At 36.8% G+C, this 21,652-nt stretch overlaps 1 protein-coding gene across 1 annotated transcript; it reads left to right on the top strand.

Moving 5' to 3' along the window:
• Positions 1-3,505: 3,505 nt before the first annotated feature.
• LOC112047646 (phospholipid-transporting ATPase IF-like) lies at positions 3,506-20,557 on the top strand. The gene is made up of 16 exons (XM_024084826.2): positions 3,506-3,755; positions 5,893-6,018; positions 8,705-8,926; positions 10,721-10,900; positions 11,643-11,948; positions 12,100-12,347; positions 12,547-12,963; positions 13,073-13,244; positions 13,407-13,597; positions 14,348-14,629; positions 15,210-15,346; positions 16,556-16,691; positions 17,282-17,427; positions 18,364-18,531; positions 19,169-19,324; positions 20,071-20,557. Exons 1-16 carry the CDS (start codon positions 3,506-3,508, stop codon positions 20,261-20,263), a joined length of 3,330 nt encoding a protein of 1,109 aa, XP_023940594.2. The 3' UTR covers positions 20,264-20,557.
• Positions 20,558-21,652: the final 1,095 nt, after the last annotated feature.

Genomic DNA, 21,652 nt, shown 5'->3' on the forward strand with positions numbered 1-21,652 from the left:
AGAAGCATCGACTGATGGGGCTCGAAGGCAGAAACAGAAGATGTGGGCGGAACTCCTCTGAGACTAGGACTAGGACATCGGCTTAGAGGGCCGTTCTGGAAGGATGTTTTCTGAATCCGGAAGTCCGTACGCCCCCGAGATCGTGGGCTAAGAAACCCACATCTGGGTGACGTCATATATCGGGGATCTAGTCTTCGCCGACAAAGACGCTGTGTAGCTTTTGTTTGTGATGCCTGAGAATTCAAAAATTCAAAATTCATTTATTTCAATTAGGCTCAGTTTACAAGCACTTTTGATACGTGCTACGACTATTTGTAAAGATTCTACCACCGGTTCGGAAGGCTGGTTCTGCTGAGAAGAAACCGACAAGAAACTCAACAGTTGCTCTTTTAAAAAAATTAAAGCATTGTCGGCCGTTATGTCATCATCAGGATGACCGTTTTTTGGGCGTCGAGATCTACAATCGGCGTTAGGATCGGGGGTGTTGCAAGTTGCAAGTCTCCATCACTAGTTGATTGCGGTGGGTGGCGGCTCTCTCAAAATAAGTTTTCCAGAGCTGTTTCATATAATGGATTACTAGCAGACGCCCGCGCCTTAGTCCGCGTGGACTTTAGTTTTTCACAAATCCCTCGGGAACCATGGACTTTTCTGGGATAAAATGTAGCCTATATGTTAATCCAGAGTAAAATCTATTTCCATCGTAAAGGAGGAACAAACATACACACTTACACACACACACGCTGACGCTTACGCACACGCGTTCGCCTTTATAATATTAGTGTTATTATTGTTGTCTGTTTGCCTGCTGTCTGTTCGAATCTCCGAAATTACATCAGATTTTCGTGCGTAAACCATTATTCAGTCATTTCGAATGGTGATCAAGTTGCGCTCTCACTGTTGTGACAGAAGATGGACCCTTGAAGCTACTCTACTAAGCTCTATATGTACATACCACAGAACAGACAACGCTTAAAGCCGACGCTTTTAGCAATAGAAGTAGCAAGGGGGCGTGGCCCGCGTACACCCGACCCGGGTGTGCGGAACATCGCAAGCGTCCGCGCATGTACTAGCAGTCTTGTTTTGTTCTGTGACAAAAGGAATAAATAATATTCAACTCTAAAGTAAGGGTGACATATTTCATTTTTCACTAAATATTAAACAGCCATTTAGGCCACGCCCCTGGGTACGCTGGTTTCAATATAAAGAATTGACACTTTATAAATCTAGTTACCTCTTATATCTGTGGTACATACACTACAGACATCATAAGTAAAAAGTTTTGCACACGAGGATATGTATATCGATTGCTTCATTGATGGACGTAGAAAAATATTAATCGTTTAGACCTTGAGTTCACACTTTTCTTCGCATGGTATGGTATCAGGGTTAAACATTAATTGTATCTACCAAACCTACCAATGAATAAGTGAACTTAATTATAGCTTGGCAACTTCGTTCGTAACACTCCTGATAGCGCGGACCAGGGGGCGTGTAGCGATGAAAGAAAAACCCACGACTGATACATCTCACTTCCCCGCACGCACGATTTCACATCCGCGCAGTCTTTCCCCCTCGTCACCCGCATTTCATGGGAGTGTCATTAACAAACTTGCCATACTATAAAGTTTTCATCATTATTACCCTCAGCCGATGAAAGTCCACTGTTTTACAAATAGCTCTTTTAAGAATTTCCAAGCACCATGGTCATCCAGCGACTTCCAGCAATTTCCTGCAACCCATGTATTGGCGTCGACCACTGCCGTGCTGCGTTTTCCGATGCGAACAGCTTAACCCCAATATGTGTATAGATAGGTTAATCGCGTGACATACCGCGAATAATTTCCTTATATACAGAATGCTTGAGAGTATTTCTCATAACTTCAAGGTGTTGACAAGTCCAATTAAAGGAGCCGAACTGCCTTTTATGTTTTCAAACAAAGCAATTCAAAGAATTCCGAATATCCATGTAACACACGCCTTTATCTATCCTTGCCTCAGACTAAATACATAAGGACTAGTATCGCACCCAAATTCTCGAACAAAATTTTCTGCCATTTTCTAAGGAAAACGACCTTAGATTTCATACATATCTTATACTAAACTAGCAGTTTTGTTCGTTTTTTACACCATTTAACTACACAAAAAGGTATTTTTACGGAGGTTTTTAACCGACGGACACGATTGTAAACTATGAAACAACGATTCTATAGAGACAGTATTTATAATCGCATAAGATCGTTGATCATATACTTTGACAGAATAATAATGTCTTGCCAGGCAGGTCTTTATCTAATTAGTCTGAGATCCTTGCATTTTAAAATACGTCAAACTTAGCTACGTCATAATTATAAGGATATGGGGCATTTTAAGATCTATATTACAAAAGAAATTTTATTTAATCCGAAAATATGAATTAACACATGTTTCTTGATCATATTTATTTAACTTTTTATATTTTATATTATATATTTTTTTATATTTTATTTGACATGTTTGATGAAAATCGGTTGAGCCGTTTAAAAGTTCTGGGGGTTGAAAGTGGGGAAGAATAATCGAATGTCTGCAAACATACTCGAGTGGGGTCTCAAAGATAATATTGATGACTTGATCGAGAGTGTAATTAATAATAATTTAATGACCTTCGGGGGATTTTCAAAATTATACATTTTATGTTAACAACATTAAATCGTTAGGTACAGTTATTATCAGATGCCTATTATTAGATAATGGTCGGGAAATTATGCTGTCTAAAACATTAGGTACAACATAACACCACTCAATTACAACCGATAACATGAAAACGTAATGCCATTTTCACGTATTGATAACTAAACAATTATATGTTTATTTACGTTCCATTCGCAATTTTTATAATAAGAGAATTTTATATATTAGATAATCATAAAACGTGTGTGTTCGATAAGTGTTAGTTCTTAGCCATATCTCACATGCGAGTAGATCGATATATTTTACCTAAATTAACATATTAACACATACTTATTAACATATATGGCGTATTAGCCTCGTTGATTAAAGCAGAGTAAAGATGTGGCTTTGGAATTTTGGATCTAGAGGCGTGGGTTTCTTCATCGATCTGGGTCTTTACATTTGATTTACTCGCTTGAAACTTCGACGCTGGCACAGCGCGGAATTTCGCGAAATCGTGATCTAGTCCGCTAGATTTAACATCAACTAAACACAAAGTCACATCGTCCATCGACCTGTGAGAAACGCCTTAGTTTCTTTTGTTTACAAGTTAGCCCTTGATCACAATCTCACCAGATGGGAAGTGATGATGCAATCTTTGATGGAAGCGGGCTAACTTGTTAAGAGTAGAATGAAAATCCACACTCATTTCGGTTTCTACACGACAACGTACCGGAACGCTAAATCGCTTGGCGGTACGTCTTTGTCGGGTGGTAACTAGTCTGACCTGGATCAAATAAGAAAACCTCAATCGGGAATCGAACACAGGACTACCGTTGTATATCTACCGCTTAAACCAATGCGCCACGGAGGCCTTCAAGGTTCCGGAATCAACTGTATTTCTGTCCCGCAGTCGAACAAAGTATCAGCGGCATCGCAGACGCGGCAGATCGAGGTGGGCGTGGCTGAGGAGGGCAAGCGCAAGCACAACAAGATCAAGACCTCCAAGTACACGCTGCTCATGTTCCTGCCCAAGAACCTCTCCGAGCAGTTCCGGAGGGTCGTCAACTTCTACTTCTTGATCGTCACGGTCATTGCTATCGTTATTGGTAAGTTGGTAGTTTTTAGGCCGGGTTTCCACTACACTGGTTTGCCTGAACCGGTGTAATGGGAAGACTGAAAGCTTCATAGTATTGTCCCTTACCCTTTCGGCAGCTTTACCGGAGGTAATTGACTAGGACATTCGGAACCCTAAAGCCGGGGTTGAGTATGTGTGTGGGTCATTACATTGGTACGTAACAGCCGAGACTGGGACCACCCCGCCGTTATTGGTCGCATAAATATCTTTTACCTTCACGAGATGTTGTTGACGCACATGTCGGCGCGAGTGAACCATAGATCGGTCGGCATTTGTCTTCACGTGAATGAAGTGTTTTGTGAGTTAGGTGGGGAGTAGAGTTCAGGCTATTTAAATAGGCGACTAACTAGTTCTTTGTGTGACGTTCGATCCGTTCACACCTTTTGTTGGATAATCCTTCATGGATTATTTTGGAATAGGCGGGGATTTATTTATTTTATTATTCAGGATTTCAGTGGAGAAGGGGAGTGTTAACTAGTTTTAAAAGACGTCTTTAACCCTACATACAACTGTCACGAGTACGGGACTTCAGTCAAGGTTACTCTCTGCCACTCTTGTATTGGTAACATTCGTGCAATTGTTAGACCTGATAGGTTCCCATTCAATAATCGTGTTAATTGCTCTTTAATACCGCTTCTGATGTCAACTTATTTTTGGACCGAATACCTATGTTAAGGCGGCTGTCACGAAAATCGCACGAAATATGCAATGTTCACTATACTAAAACGACATTATAGACACGCTTTAAGATTTAAAAAAATATATAAAACTTGGTTACACTTCACTTATCAATTTCTGTGACAAAAAGTTTCGTCTAAATTAAAGAAATAAGTTTAATAACAGAAACCCTGTGTTTTAATAACAGAAATTAACTTTTTTAAGCACTTAGGAATCAAATGATTTCATTGTATGTATATTAAGGAAATACCCTGAAAGTTTTATAAAAAGTACACCACATGGTTGGCACTTGGCAATCAATACGTAGATGTATTGAAATTGTTCTGTGCTCTGTAATTTCATTGTTCATTGTATTGTGCCTTTACTTTCATGTATTTTTATTAGTAGACTTATAGCCACCACTCAGCTTTACAATGTAGGCTTTTATAGAGTTGTTTTTCAGTTTTTTATTCAGATATTATGACAGGAGTACAGTTAATTGGAATTAATTGGAATGGTGATAATAATTAGTCGAAAACTTAAAATTAAAATTACGAGAGTTTCAAACGCACCTTGGCCCGAGAAGAGCTTACAACAATCTTAGGCCGTATTAGGTAAATTATGGCAATGTGTCAAGTGTAAGCCATTGCCTTATTCTACCGCCAGGCATTTCCAGCCCAGCATGGCTGCTTTTTAACCGACTTTAAAAAAGGAAGTTTCTCAATTTGACTGTATTTTTTTTTGTATGTGTGTTCGCGCATAACTTCGTCGTTTGTGTTCCAATTCTGATAATTCTTTTTTGGTCTGAATGTTTGGCGGAATTAAAGACTTGCTTAATCAATATCTTTGATTATCGCAGGGCAACGCAATCTCGGAAGTGAAGACTATATAAGTTACGCTAAAGCTCTTTCACGACAGCAACCGATCACAAATAAGCTATCGACGACAGAGTTTTTAGCCGCTTACTATATACACTAGCTGGTTCCGCGCTGATTCATCCGCGTGGTTCCCGTTCCCGTCAGAATAAGGTGATAATATATAACCTATAGCCTTCCTCGATAAATGGGCTATCTAACACTGAAATAATTTCAAATCGGACCAGGAGTTCCTAAGATTAGCGCGTTCAAGCTACAAAGCAAGCAAACAAACAAACAAACTCTTCAGCTTTATAATATTATCGGACGCCCGCAATCCCATTCGAGTGAAATTTTGTTTTTAATAATCTCGCGGGAACTGTGATTAAAAGTTGTTCTGTTCCAAGTTCTAATTTATCTCTTTAGCAAATTTCATCCACTTCAGTTCAGTGGATTACTTAGTCTTAAAAGGTAATAGATAGAGTGACAGACAGACTTACTTTCGCATTTATAATATTAGTAATTTAGAATGGATACCACCAAGTACCGTGTAATGTTAATGACTTCTCATATTATAACCAAGACATTATTTTACAGATAGTCCAGTGTCTCCATTCACAAGCATAGCACCGCTGAGCTTCATGGTGCTGGTGACGGCGGTCAAGCAAGGCTACGAGGACTGGCTGAGGCACAAGGCCGACAACAAAGTCAACAACCAGATCGGTAACATTCTGTCTTTTGTACATACTTTCCTTGCCCACCCCAGGATCAAAATATTAATGACCTTTGTGGCTTCAATAAGGTAATTTGTGTACACCCCCCTCCTAACAAGTTAGCCCTCTATAGCTTGGCATTGGAGGGGAAGAAATGCGCGGGTATGAAGTCGTTCTCGCGGGGCAGAGGGAAGGACTGCGCGGGTATGAAGTTGTGCGCGCGGTGCATCGCATCCTGGATCCCTGCGGACCATCGGGATCGGATTTTGCCTATAGATTGCATCATCATTTACCAGCAGGTGAGAACAAGGTCAAGGGCTAACTTGAAAAGAATAAAATAAAATAAAAAAACAAAAAAAACCGCAGTGCGTCTACGAGTCTTGTATGAAAACGTGCTATTATCAAACATGATAAAAACGTAATCGATGTCGAGCTGTTTCATTCATCCGAAGACTAAAATGTCAAAGTATCTAAATACTCCAATCCAATGATTTATTATAACATCGATTAAATTACTAATTATAAAGCAAAAGAATGATATATCAATAATAATAAAAAAACTGGACAAGTGCGTGTTGGACTCGCCTACTGAGGGTTCCTACGTATTATAAATAGTTCCTGGGGTGCGATTCCGCTATTTTACATTCGTCGATGAAGTGTTCGCCTATAACATGAATCTTCGATTTCGAACTTTATTATTATAGGATGACAAAATGAAAATGTCACTAACAACAAAGTTGCCATGGAAACGAGCTATGTCACAGCGCTGTAACTTTACAGAATGCAGGAGCTGGCATCGAATTGCGCAGTTTTTCTCGGATTTCAGGCCCACGGTTTAAATTTGAACTTGATACCTCTACCATCTACGCATTAGCGATATTTATTAATTATGTTTCATAATATTAATTATTATTATAGTACTTAACACTTTATAAGTATCTTCCTATTGTCGTTTCCTCCCGCGTCACCACACATGGCTCCACAGAAGACCAGCGCTGCGCTGGTGGATTTTTTTTATTCTTTACAAGTTAGCCCTTGATTACAATCTCACCTGATGGTAAGTGATGATGCAATCTAAGATAAAAGCGGGCACCACAAGCGTAGCACATGCTGAGTGGTGACCATTTTGGTTTCACACACATCATCGTTAGCTTTAGTTAACATCTTTTAATTTTAGTTTTTTTTTCATTTTAAACATCTTTTTTCTTGTATTCTGTGTATTGTATGTGTGTCCAATAAACAATTTTCTTTTTTCCATATAGAGGGTCTTGACCAAGAAATTATAGGTTTTGTTTTTTGATTAAGCTCCTCAAGAACGGAATCCTAAAATGTAACAAAAGATTCTGTAGGAAAAAATCACCTTTTATAAGTCCAACATTAAAATGACATTAGTGATTATTTTCTATATTTAGCATTTATAAACTAAAGCAATTTTTCTGCAAATTAGTGCCATAAATCTGTAGGTATCTAAATACTAGATACCCAATACATAGATGCATAGGTAGATAGACGCCAAGGAAAACTCTAGTTCACTGATTAGATTACGGTTTCAGGAAGATGTTTATTTTAGCAGGTAATAGGTTTATCTACCCAGCGTAGTTTATTATCTTGTTGACTTATCAGGACGAGTGAATATTTTACATTAGTTACATGACAGATACATTTCAATGACTGACTATTGACCAATTCGAAGAATTTTCACGTCACGTATGTAAAGAGACGTTATAATTAACCTTGAATTCATCCGTGGCGCAGTGGTATGCGCGGTGGATTTACAAGACAGAGGTCCTGGGTTCTGTTAGGCTAGGTTGGGCCGATTCAGGTTTTCCTTATTGGTCCAGGTCTGGCTGGTGGGAGGCTTCAGCCGTGGCTAGTTACCACCCTACCCTCAAAAACGTATAGCAATTTAGCGTTCCGGTACGATGTCGATATTAACCGAAATGTGTGTGGATTTTCATCCTACGCCTAACAAGTCAGCCCGCTTCCATCTTAGATTGCATCATCACTTAATCAGTTCAGAAACCCTATTGGGGGAAAGTCTTTGGATATCTAGCTATACATAGAATTAATCTGAAGACAGTTCAATTCTGTACATGAATTATACTTCCAAAATAACTATCAGGGGGTCGATCATACTGATGCCAAAAATGCAATCAGTAAAATAATTCTTCATACTCCTGAGCAGGTTATAGTATACTTTTCATCACGCTATGATCAATAGCAGAGTAGTGAAGGGAAATATTGGGAAAACGGGAGAAGTTACTCCATTTTTACAGCGATACTACTGTAAGGACCGGATTAAAGTGGTGTAAGGGCGGACGAAGTCGCGGGCGTCCGCTAGTAGTAAATAAAGTGCTTTTGGACTTTGATGCGTAATCTCAAGAATAATTTAGTAGATATAAGTAATTAATATAGGTATTTAATAGGTATAATATATCTCCACTTCTGCTGATATGTGAAACCTTAGTGGGATTACTTTCACTTTACTTCCACCGTCATCTTAGCTTCCTATTTTTTTAGGTGTTTAAAGTATCGACAAAATCTGTTTTATAGTTTGTCCAGCATTGTTATTTGCTTGAATGAAAAGTGGCATTACCAAATGTTGGCTAACCAGTCAGCTGATAAATAATGAGATAGGTAAATATCAAACTATCTTGATTCTTTGCTCAATACATTTTATGTACATTTATTTACAGTTGAAATAGTCCATAAAGGAGTCATTAAACAAGTGAAGAACTCGTCCATCTCACCGGGTACACTGGTCAGGGTGAAACGTGGGAGAGAGGTGCCTGCTGACTTGGTGCTGCTATGCGCGGAAGGAGCAAAGGGAAAATGTTACATAACCACGGCTAACTTGGACGGTGAGACCAACCTGAAGAGTCTAAGGGTTCCTCCACCGTTAGTAGGATATACTGCAGGTAAGTCATTTTTATCATTTATTATTATCGGCCGATAGACGCCTCTTGCATGGACCTCCAAGGACAACGGTATCGAGCCGCCAGCATCCTGCGGCTCTTAAAAACTGCTTTATGTCCTCGGTCCACCTAGTAGGGGATCGACCAACACTGCGTTTTCAGGTGCGTGGTTTTCCCACCATTCCAGCCCATTAGGACCCCAACGTCCATCGGCTCTTCGAACTATGTGGCCTGCCCATTGCCACTTCAGCTTCGCGACCTGCAGATAAGTAATTATCAAGAATTTATTTTTTTATCAAACATGCCCGTGATTTTGTCCGCTTGGATAGCAATATAGAACTGTACGAACAATACCTCTTTAGTCACTCTGTCTATTACTGAAAACTGTATCGTATTCCGTTGCACAGTTTAACAAATGTAATTGTAACTACAGAGGCAGATTTATTTCGTAATATGTAAAGAAGATTAAAATATGGTAAACATGGTAGTCAAAGTGACCATGACCAAGTGAGAATTATCACGATATAGTTATCATATCATAAAGAATCATATCACATACAGAAGAAGAAGAATTGATATCGAATGAGTAAGAAATTACGCTGTAGCGTGTAGACTAGAATTAATTAAACGTGTAATTTAGCTGTTAGTGAATGTAATAAAAACCGGCAAAGTGGTAACCCCGATGGCAAAACGCTATATAAAAGTACACGCATACAAACACAGGGTTTAATCAAAGATAGATGACAATCTAAAGCGAGTAATCGCAAAATAGAATTACCAACTTGTCTCTTTTTCGCTATTTCATTTAGTCTATTGTGCAATAGTTCCGACGTTGAATGAGCCCATAAGGTCTGTTATGATTTTCGACGATATGACGAAATTCAGTGTAAGGAACAACATATCTTCAGCAAAATATCGCTGTAACCTTAAAGAGAGGAAAGCTGATATACTTACCTAATAGATGGTCAAAGATAAAAATCACTTGAGCTTGAACTAGATATGAGGAAAACGGTATCAATGGATGAGCAAAGATAAATTATTTTACGCTATATAAAACATCAGGGGAATATAGATCCGAGAAACATTTTTACAATTGATTTGCTAATTAATGTACATTGAATCCAAGATGTAGGAGCGTTAGCAACGCAGAAACATATCATTAAATTACTTCTTATTATCTGGCTTTGAGTGGTTTTAAAGTAACAGATTTTTGATGAGTAAACATGTTTCTATGTTGACGACCTCTGTGGCGCAGTGGTATGCGCAGTGGACTTACAAGACGGAGGTCCTGGGTTCGATCCCCGGCTGGGCTGATTGAGGTTTTCTTAATTTGTCCAGGTCTGGCTGGTGGGAGGCTTCGGCCGTGGCTAGTTACCACCCTACCGACAAAGACGTACCGTAGCGATTTAGCGTTCCGGTAAATCGCTTGGCGGTAAGAAAGAAACCGTGTGGATTGTCATCCTATTTCTAACAAGTTAGCCCGCTTCTATCTAAGATTGCATCATCACTTACCATCAGGTGAGACTGTAGTCAACTTGTACAGAATTAAAAAAAATGTTTGTATGTCATACTTCATAATTATTTAGTTATTTACAAGGGGAGGCCTTGTATCAAACTAAACAATTGAGTACATTTCTTTTGCGCTAACGTTCCTTTAGTTTACACACAGAGACGCTTCTTCACTTGTACTATTATGTAATGTATTTTGTGGTAAAACTACAATAACAAACAAAGCAAATCATCATCTTGAAATAGTATACACCTTCCCTAAAATTTCCATTTATTTGAATCTTTCAGACATAATTCCGCAAGGGATACGAATCGAGGTTCCGGAGCCAGTGGCAGATCTATACACGTTTTATGGACGCCTTGAGATCCCCGGCATGGAGAGCCTGGCACTGTCCACTGAGAACATCATGCTGCGAGGGTCACGCGTTAAAAATACAGAATGGGCCATCGGATGTGCCGTGTACACGGGTGAGAGTTATTGAACTTTCTTTGTTCAGATGAGATTATGCATAAAGAAAGAAAGAAAGGTATTTATTTTTAAGTAATGCCACATATCACCTTAAATCTAAATTCTATTATATCTATTATGGCTTAACTGTCCACTCAAACAGTGGAGTATTAAAGAATTCCCTGTAATATGTGGCACAACCTAGAAAATAAAAGAAGGATGCAGCACTGATTTTCAGTTACAGTTATAAAAATAATGTTATTCATAGGAAAAAGACAATACTAACCTATCTAGCCTGAAAATCCAATAACAAGTCGCCACAATAATTTGATTACATACTGGGTGTTAAACAAAACAAAACATACACACAAAACCTTTATCTATAGAACGATACATTTATTCTAAAGCATTGCATTAAAACAATACTGTTTGGGTGGCTCTGTGAGCTGAGTTCCTAGTACCACAGTCACAGGATACCCTTAGAGATTATTTTCGACTTCAGGCAATCCGGCAGAAAATCTGCGTTCGCCCAGATCCCCCAATAACATTACTAAAGTTCCATTTATGAACCTTTAGTATATAAGGCAATTAATCAGAAATCAGAATAATACAAATATGTTAGATGCTTCTGTAACAAAGTGAAAAAGAAATATGCACAAAAAATACAGAAAATGAAATATTAGAAATGAAGTTTACACTTAAATAAATAACACTGTATGCTAATACTGCAACTACAAGAGTAACCTAATTTAAATATTTCAGGAGAGGAAACAAAATTGGCCCTCAACTCAAAATATGCAGGCAACAAATTTTCTTCTAGCGAAACTGTAGTCAATAATTACCTAATGTTCTTTATATACCTCCTCATCCTTGAGATGACTGGTTCGTACGTGGCGAAAATGATACTGGAACACTGGCATCCTCAGCACGAATTGTATTTAGGACCATGGGAAAAAGATCCGTTTCACGTCAAGAATATATTTCAGGATTTATTCTCGTTCCTGCTTCTATACTATTACATAATTCCGATGTCGTTGTACGTCACCATTGAATTGTATAAGTTTATTGGTAAGTTCAATTAATCACAATATTATGTAAAAAAGTTTATAATATACTTAAATTTTCAAAAAATTTATTCATCTTTCGATGACGTACTCCATTTCATAGCTAAAATATTTTTACTTTAACAAAGTTGTGTTTCTCTTGTCTCCTATTAAAGGCGCTTTCTTCATCGGATGGGATCAAGACCTGCGTTGTGATGAAACAGGCAGACCAGCGATTGCTAATACTTCAGATCTAAATGAAGAGCTGGGACAAGTGGAAGTATTGTTTTCTGATAAAACTGGAACTCTAACAAAGAACCTCATGGTATTCAAGGCATGCTCTATTAAAGGCCAAATTTATGAAGAGAGAGATTCCAAACTTTACGATTTAGAAAGATTCGATGAAGCCGTAGACATTTTTCAGGTCAGTATTTGTTTTAAGTAGGCAAGCAGTTTAACGCAATCAGTTGTATTGTGATAATACTTTAACCGGGTTTTTTTGGTATCAGTTTCACACGAAGTACTATTATTTAGTTATTGTTCTTTGTTCTAGATGCATATTTAATACTTAGCTGCTTTAAGAAAACGTACCAATTTTGGTAATCTATTAATTTATATTTTAGACAGACATCAAATTTTTCTTTACAATACTCGCTTTATGCCACTCGGTACAAGTTTCCAGTGAAGACCAGAAAAAGCTGAGTGCACGATTTTCTGCGAGTGAAAGCTTGCAACTCATGAATATCTTTCGCCGAAAAAAACAAAGCAAAGCGAATGAAAATGATACTGAGGAAAATGGAACTTGGAACAGAATTGTTGATGGGACAGCGAGTAAAGTGGATTATCAAGGAAGCAGTCCGGATGAAAAAGCATTAGTTGAAGCTGCTGATAGAAATGGAGTTACATTTTTGGGCGAAGAAGGCAACAATTTAATACTCAAAATTGATGATAATACAGAGATGTATGAAAGATTGCAGGTGATTGAGTTCACTTCTGAGAGAAAACGAATGTCGGTTATCGTTAAAGATAAGAATGGCAAGGTCAGTTAGATAAAAGTCAAAAGTTAAGAGCTTGGTATTGATAGCTGTTATACAAAATAACTGGCATTATTTAAACTTTTTGAACATTCAAAGATAAACTTCCTTTCAGATATGGCTGTTCTGCAAAGGTGCAGAGTCATCGGTGTTTACAATTTGCAAAGATAGTATATATATTGAAGAAACAGACAAGGACATTAACGTTTTCGCAAACAAAGGATTGAGAACATTAGCAATAGCGTATAGAGAAATACCAGTAGATGAATATGAACGAATATCTGAATGTAAGAATTGTTGCACTTAAAATATGCTTCTTTATTATCTTATCGTTACTTATCTCAACAAAATTTTATCAAACCCAGATGTATTTTCTATTAATCTTCTCAAATCTGTTACTAAATATTATGATGGATTAAATAAACATTTTAATTTATTATTATCCACAGTAATAAAAAGACTAGATGGGAGTAGTCCAGAAGCATTAAAGCAAGTGACCCAACAATATAGAGTTTTAGAACAAGAGCTGACACTGATTGGTGCCACGGCTGTTGAGGACTGCCTTCAAGATGGAGTGGCAGATACACTTGCATCTTTACGCAGAGCTGGTATTCAAACATGGGTACTTACTGGCGATAAGGTAGTTTAAATAAATCCCTAATGATGACGTAAATATAAATACGCATTCATAGTCGGTGGCAGTTAAATATATTGTTAAAGTTTCAAAAACAATTTCATGTTAGCTAGTAAATCATTTACACCTATCAATTACAATGCAAAAAAATGGGTTACACTTATATTATGTTATGTTGTGTTCTATCTATAGGTATAGAAATTTAATCATCTAAAAAAAAAAATAATAAAATAAACAAAACCTTTAACAAACACATTTACGTATGTTGAGTTATTAGAGATTATCTGATACAAAGCTAATTAGAATCACAATAAAACACACACACACACAAACACACACACAGGTTTATCAAACTTAAATCAGGGTCCTCAGCACCATTGTAAAAGGACTGACTGACTGACTATTGATTTTAACAATAAATTTCATTTCATTTCATTCATCTATCTTATATTATGTTGCTTAGGGCAGAAGGGCCACTATTTTCAGGACGTTGCGTACGTCCTCAAAACATACAGTCCAGCAAGATGTTTTATATCTCGACAGTGTGAGTATGGAATAAACTCTCAGTCTAACACGATACTAAAGACAGAAATAGATAGAGACGAATTTGAAATTCACACTATCAAATAATAAAACATCGTTAGAATAGTGGCAAGTTTGCTTGAAAATGCTACCTATATTAAAACTGGGATGAAGAATTATTTAACCACAAAGTTTAAAAAATTCTTATTCTTTAGTTTTGCATTACTTCTTCAGGTAGAAACAGCAATCAACGTATCGCAATCTTGTTCACACATATCAGAAAACGACAAGCGAATGTACTTAGTAGGCATTCAAAACGAAGAAGCCTTAGAAGCTCACCTAGATATATGCAAGAGAACACTAGATGAGCCTAGTTACAGAGACATGACACTGATAGTGGATGGCATGAGCATGAGCCATGTATTGGACACTCCAGCTGCTGAAGTATTTGTGGATATATCAATGAAATTTCATGCTGTATTATGTTGTCGACTATCACCTATCCAGAAAGCTAAAGTAAGTTTTTTACTTAACGACAAGTTAACCCTTCTCTGTAAAAAAAAACAAATATTTTTAATTTTTTCTTAATAATCATCAACAACAGGATTAAGCTTTATTTGTAATATGATATAACTTAGCTCATCTGATATGCCATGAACGAAGATTGTACTTGAATAAGGTACAAAGTTATTACTCTTAGCCTTGACTAATTTCTGTGAGGTATTGCAAGCATAGAAGTCTTAGATTGCAACAGAATGCTAATTCGCCTTGCCACCAGCCAAACCCGAGCTAATTCAAAAAACATTAAATTTGAATTTGACAAGAGTTAGCAATCGAATTCAGACGTGATACATAGACCAAGAGTACCTTAAATCGACGAATGTAAGTATGAAAGGATTGATGCAATGTAAGAAGTAAGGAAGTCCATGCAAGAGCCCTTTAATCAGCAGTACACGTTCATCGGCTGGTAATTATGATGATGATGATAACGATGGAACAAGGGAGATATACAACGATCATCGGAAGTCAAAGGACGTAATCTCTGCATACCCTTGCGGTAAATTGGCGTGGTAATAATATGTATTTTTTATTTCAGATAGTAAAATTAATAAAAAACAGTCCCACGCGACCGATAACAGCCGCGATTGGGGACGGCGCGAATGACATATCAATGATACAAGAGGCACATGTCGGCTTCGGTATCTATGGTAAAGAAGGATATCAAGCAGCGAGGTTGGTATCTGATTACGCTCTCATCGCAATAAGATTCCACTAATATATTCCACACTTAATCTGGTCTCATATTGGTCGACATTAGAGCAGTAACTATTATTACGTTGGGGACGGTTATTTAATTAATTGTATCTATGAAATTTTGATGAAAAATGACAAAATATTTCTTCGTTGGTGTGAAGAACACCAATGAGAGAATATTTTGTCGTTTTTCTGAATCTCTTTGATGTTTCAAAGATAAATTTATCTGAAATGCTGCATACAATTTTAAGTAAAATTCATTCGTTTCTTTCGAATTACATCTTTGTAATGTTCGAGAGGGTAAATTACTCCTTTCCTAGTACCTAGTCAATGCACAAGCTTTTATAGGCATCATCACGTTATTTCGTTATATTATTTTAGAAACGTTTACAACATAATTACAACGATTACGAGTAGGTACTTACAGTGCATTTTTGGTTGGTGAAAAATGTTATGAAAATTTAAAATAATGTTAAAATACGAAAACTGTGCAGTTTCATTCACGTAAAAAAATGTGCATTCATCAATCGTATAGATTGGATACTATCTAATCTTACTGTTTATACTGCTACCAGTCGGATCAGAATTATTATTATCGCAGTAATCCATATAAATGTTATAAATGTTATAGGTAATATGTTCAAAACCTTCCATCTTACCTTTAGAACTATTATTTTTTGAAGCCCTAAAACATCTGATTGATATCTATGCACAGTACTTGTTTTGCTAAGACAGCATTGAAGTTTTTTAGACAATCAATCTAAGCCTTAGGTACTTCTAAGTTCATGGAAACCTAGTTAGCTATTAATTGGCCATGTATTTTGCGTGTACATAAATAACTAACTGAATTGATAAAATAAATATGTATTAATTTTATACGGCATACGTGGCGCAGTGGTATGCGCGGTGGATTTACTAGACGGAGGTCCTGGGTTCGATCCCCGGTAGGGCCGATTGAGGTTCTATTGATCGAGGTCTGGCTGGTGGGAGGCTTCGGCCGTGCGATTGTTTGATTCAAGCGATTTAGCGTTCCAGTACGATGTCGTGTAGAAACTGAAAGGAGTGTGGATTTTTAGTCCGCTTCCATCTTAGATTTCATCATCACTTACCATCAGGTGAGATTGTATTGTAGTCAAGGGCTAACTTGTAAAGAATTAAAAAAAATATCTGGATATTTTTAATTTTCAGATCAGCAGATTTTGCTTTCACAAAATTTTCGATGATCAAAAAGGTGTTACTGGTTCTAGGCCACTGGTACTACCAGCGGCTAGCGACTCTGATACATTTCTTTTTCTACAAGAATCTAGTCCTTGGTAATATTATGGTAAGCTTACTATATCAATAAATATCAATAATCATACATATATGTCAATAATTATTGCTACTACTATACTATTGAGTCAATAGTCTGATAAACATAATGAAATACTCGATATCTACTAATATTATAAAGCTGAAAGGTTGAACGCGCTAATCTCAGGAATTGGTTCGAATTGAAAAAGTAATGAATTTCTGTGTTAGATAGCCTGTTAGATTAAATTAGCTATTGCTTTTTTTACTAAGTTGTCTATACTATAAATGGTACTATTATTATGGATAAAATATCATGTGATTCAAATATTTTTCATATTTTTCAAAACAAAAACGTTACGTAAATGTAAATTAAAAAACAATGTTCGATAAGATTTTTTAAGATTTTATCTCAATGGGGTAATTTAAATAGTTACCCCTATTTTAATTACCACATTGGGATAAAATCTTAAAAAGAGATTTCCTAATTGTAATCTGTAATATTCAAAGAAATTTTGAAAGAAATTCCAAGTTCCAATTTCATAGAAATTGGTACTGTGACGTCGTAAATAGGTTATGCTAAATTTTTATTTTTTAAATAAATAAATATTGCCTTTGTTTCAGTTCATATTTCAAATAAATTCGATGTTCTCCACTCAGTCGATATTCGACTCAATGTACCTGACATTCTACAACCTGTTCTTCACCTCCGTCCCCTGCTTGATACTCTCTGTGACCGACCAGAGGTGGCCGGCTAGTCTTCTGTTACAGTAAGCTTATCCACTTTAGAAACATTGAATAACATCTTTAGCCTGGACAAACATAACAGTTCCATAACAACCCATATTCGGTTAATTGCTGAGCTCGAATTTCCTCTCAGAAATAGGCCAATAGTCCACCACGCTGGCCCAATGCGGATTGGCAGACTTCACACACGCAGAGAATTAAGAAAATTCTCTGGTATGCAGGTTTCCTCACAATGTTTTCCTTCATCGTTTGAGACACGTGATATTTAATTTATAATAACAGTACGGTATGAAATATAACGTTATAAACCGTTGCTTAGCAACCATACACAAGCAGATGATAATTTTATAATTTATTTTGCATTGTTAAGTGCTGATGCTCCTTCATTGTAAAAAGAAACTTTTTTACTGTCTTGCCGTGTTTTTTTGTTATTCGGGCATCACGAATGAATTCAAATGAAACTTGGCACGGTTTAAGACCATAATACGGAGAAGATTACATACTTTTTATTGCGAAAATAAAATGATAAGAGGTTGAAATAGGGGCTGAAAGTGTGTATGGAAAGTCCTTCATTTTTAGAGTTACAGTTTTAAACATTTTGTCATAAATCATAAAAAAATACGAAATATAATGTAATTCAAAAATTTTTAAAATTCAACCCCTAAAGTGGTAAAATAGGGCTTGAAAGTTTATATTGATTTCCACGCGGACGAAGTCACGCGCGTCCGCTTGTGATAAATAAAATAACTATAAGAAATATACATCACCAATTGTTCACCCATATAGGCAAGGAACCCAATACGCTGGCGCTATTACCTCTCTGGATGGCGAGACTTTTGGGCCTTATAAGCACCAGCTCTTGGATCACCTGACGCTCAACATAACTGCTATTTTGAATTCACAGACAGACACTTCAATTTTACTTATATGTATTGATAGCTACAATTAATTAATTTCAGAAATCCCACATTATATAGGGGACTAAAGAAAAACAGTCTCCTGGGCTGGCAATACTTCGTAGCGTGGTTCGTCGCCGCTTTCTACCACACATTCATCATCTACTATTTCACTTTTGTATTGTTCGAGCCGTCGGTCATCAACATGGACGCGAAAAACACAGATTTGTGGTGAGTTAACATCATCATCAATCAAAGCAACATAGAAAGAAATCGATTCCGCTATTATTATAACATTATTTATTTTGATCACGTGATAATAATAATAATTTCGTTAACGTATATAATTATGTATACTATGCCTACTAGGTTATGGTTTATTTTTAACCAGCTCAACTTAAAAACAATATTAGCAATTGCAAAGCTCTTGCTATGTACCACTAATATTATAAAGTCGATAGATTTGAATTTTTGTATGTACGTACGAATTTGTTTGGAAGTCCATCGGCATCGACGTCCATGACGATGATGATGGACCTATTAAAAAATGTAGATGAAAATCATTCTATTCAATATAATACCCGACTGTTTTCTAATTGCTTTCTACACTTCTGGACTGAGCTTGTTTTTTTTTATTTTTAGTTTTTGTATCATGTATGTCAGTCGGGTTTTTTATTTGTTTAATTATTTTAAAGTTATGATTTCATTATTTGAATTTATATTGTAAATTATCAAGATTTTTTAGTAGTATAAGTAAGATAGTATAAGTAATGTGCCGGGTGGTTAGGGTAGTGTAATGCCTGTGCCGGGGATTGGGCATTCGCAAAACAATCCTGAGCGTGACGAGGGATCCAATGCTGTGTCGCAGGTCGTTCGGCGCCGTGCTGTTCCACATGACGCTGCTGGTGGTGAGCCTCAAGCTGTGGCTGCAGGCCGGCTACCACACGCTCATCTTCGTGGCCTCCACCGTGCTCTCCTTCCTGATCTACGTCGCTTTCAACTCCCTCTACGCCTCATATGATTTGTGAGTGACGAATTATATCTGGGGGCACGCACTAACTCGTGCAATAACGCGGCACGGCCGTACCTCGTAACGTGTACTTACGTACGTACCTATGTATACTTAGAGTTACATACGTACCTACGTATACTTTTGGAAGCAATTCAAGCCATTTTTTGTTTATTATCTAAAATTATTTAATTTCGTTATTTAATTTCTAAAAAATGCACACAACTGAAAAGTTGGAGGTGCATGCTCCGGACCGGATTCGAGCCCAGACCCTCCGGAGTCGGAGGCAGAGGTCATATCCAGTGGGCTATCACGGCTCTAAAATTATATTATAGAGGTAAGATTGCATTTTTTTTGTTTGTTAGGATTTAATTCAAAAACTAGTCGACCGCTATTGAAAATTCTTTCACCATTAGAAAACTACATCTTCGACATAGCCTATATAAGTAACTAGCGACCCGCCCCGGCTTCGCACGGGCGCTGATTCTAACGTGCTATTTTTATGCACCGCCGCCGCCGAGAGACAGATCTTTTAATAATTTCCAATTTCATTTTGCATTTATAATAATAGTAATATGCACCATCTAATTATTCGTCCATACGCAAATCACCAAATACGCTGGCGCTGTAACCCCTCTATCCTTTTAATAAATATACTTTTATTTACTAACTGTATATTGATCATATTGTAAAAAAAATAATAATAATAACAGCAAGGGAACTTGTGATTTAAAAAACATATATATTCTTTTTGTTTACAGCCAAGTCGACGGTGATGTCCTGGGAACCTACATCAGGCTGCTACACTCGCCGACGTTTGGTTTCCTGAACCTACTGATAGTGGTCGCTTCGCTTTGCCCTGACTACTGCGTCCGACTCATTTCAGACAGGCGAGGAGCAAAGCATATTCGCTCTGACAACCATGAAGCTGGAATCTTCACGACTAGACTATAAAATATAAATAATTATAACCTGACTAGAAAAATAAAAACCTAGCCGTATTCATAGATTAAAGATGATTATTAGATTAGGCAGATAGAGCGCACGGAACACTGCGGTCGAATTTTTAATAATCGCTGGACATACATAAAAAAAAATTACATTCAGCCGAACGTAGAACCTCCTCCTTTCTGGAAGTCGGTTAAAAACTAATAAATATATTCTCGTGTAAGGTCGTCGCATCAGTAATTTTCAATATTATTCAAGAAAAGACGACATCAAGAAGGTAGTGGGAAGTGGCTGGATGAGGAAGGCGGAGATCGTGTGTGGTGGCGCGCTCTCGGAAAGGCCTATGTCCAGCTGTGGACAAATACAGGCTGTTTATTGATTGATTGATTGATACAAGAAAAATGACGTCTTACGTTTTTAAACATGGAACTCAAAAGTAAGGTGGAGTATTCATTTTAATTTACGTAATTGTTGTTAGTGAAAAGTATGAAAAAAGTTTGTATATGGGTAGTTAGCAAAATTATGCGAATGTCAAGGAAACGCATGCGTGACGATTGTTTTTGTATGGGTTTCACCGACTTCACTGCTCGGCTTGCTACGACTCATTTTGTATCATTCTCTATTCCGTGTCCATGTTGTTGTTGTTCTACCAAATCTCTTTTCAGTAATCTGTGCCAAGGCTTTTCAAAAATGCAGTTTTCTAACTACAATTGGCCAGTGTGTTATGTTACTTTAGATAATAGGTAGGTAATTATAATTTTTACGGCATTTATTAAGTAGTCTGTCACCTTATACATATGTTTTCTGTGCCCTTATCCAAGTTTTTCGTTAGGTCATTTTATTTTTTAAAAATTGTGTAAGTACTTAATTTTAATTTCATTGGACGATGAAAAAAAACAATATGGATGATGACAGTTTTTTAAATTGTATATAGGTAAATAATTAGGAGTAGACTGATAATAGTAAAGCAATTTTGTAAATGAAACAGGGTATCTGCGATCATTACTTTCGGAGCTACAGGGATTTAAAGGGTCAGATTTGCGGCACTGCTATGGATCCCTGAAAAACGCCCTGTACGAAATGACACGAATTAATGACATCGTAGATCATAATGATCATTAGATTTGTATGGGCGGTTAAACAAAATTACTAATATGTCCTTGATATTTGTGCGTTTATGTTTTTAGTTCAAATATTGAAAAATGTCACGTTTAACTAAAGCTAAAACTTTATGAATTTTCATCTTATTACGATAAAAGATTTTTAATAGATTTTTAAATTTTATGATATTATTTATTTTGCAAACATCCAGACAATCTTTGCTTTTTATGTATAAATTAGTTCATTGACTTTATTTACCCGAATGTCTGTTTAATTATAAAGCTGAAGAATTTT

Source organism: Bicyclus anynana, chromosome 9 (assembly GCF_947172395.1).
Source record: "Bicyclus anynana chromosome 9, ilBicAnyn1.1, whole genome shotgun sequence".
In the NCBI taxonomy this organism is placed as follows: Eukaryota; Metazoa; Arthropoda; class Insecta; order Lepidoptera; family Nymphalidae; genus Bicyclus; species Bicyclus anynana.

Coding starts and splice junctions, on each gene's coding strand:
- LOC112047646 (XM_024084826.2), top strand. CDS start 3,506: ATGCGCCACGGAGGCCTTCAAGGTTCCGGAATCAACTGTATTTCTGTC. Junction 3,756..5,892: donor GGTCATTGCTATCGTTATTG/GTAAGTTGGTAG, acceptor ATTATTTTACAG/ATAGTCCAGTGTCTCCATTC. Junction 11,949..12,099: donor TGAATTGTATAAGTTTATTG/GTAAGTTCAATT, acceptor CTCCTATTAAAG/GCGCTTTCTTCATCGGATGG.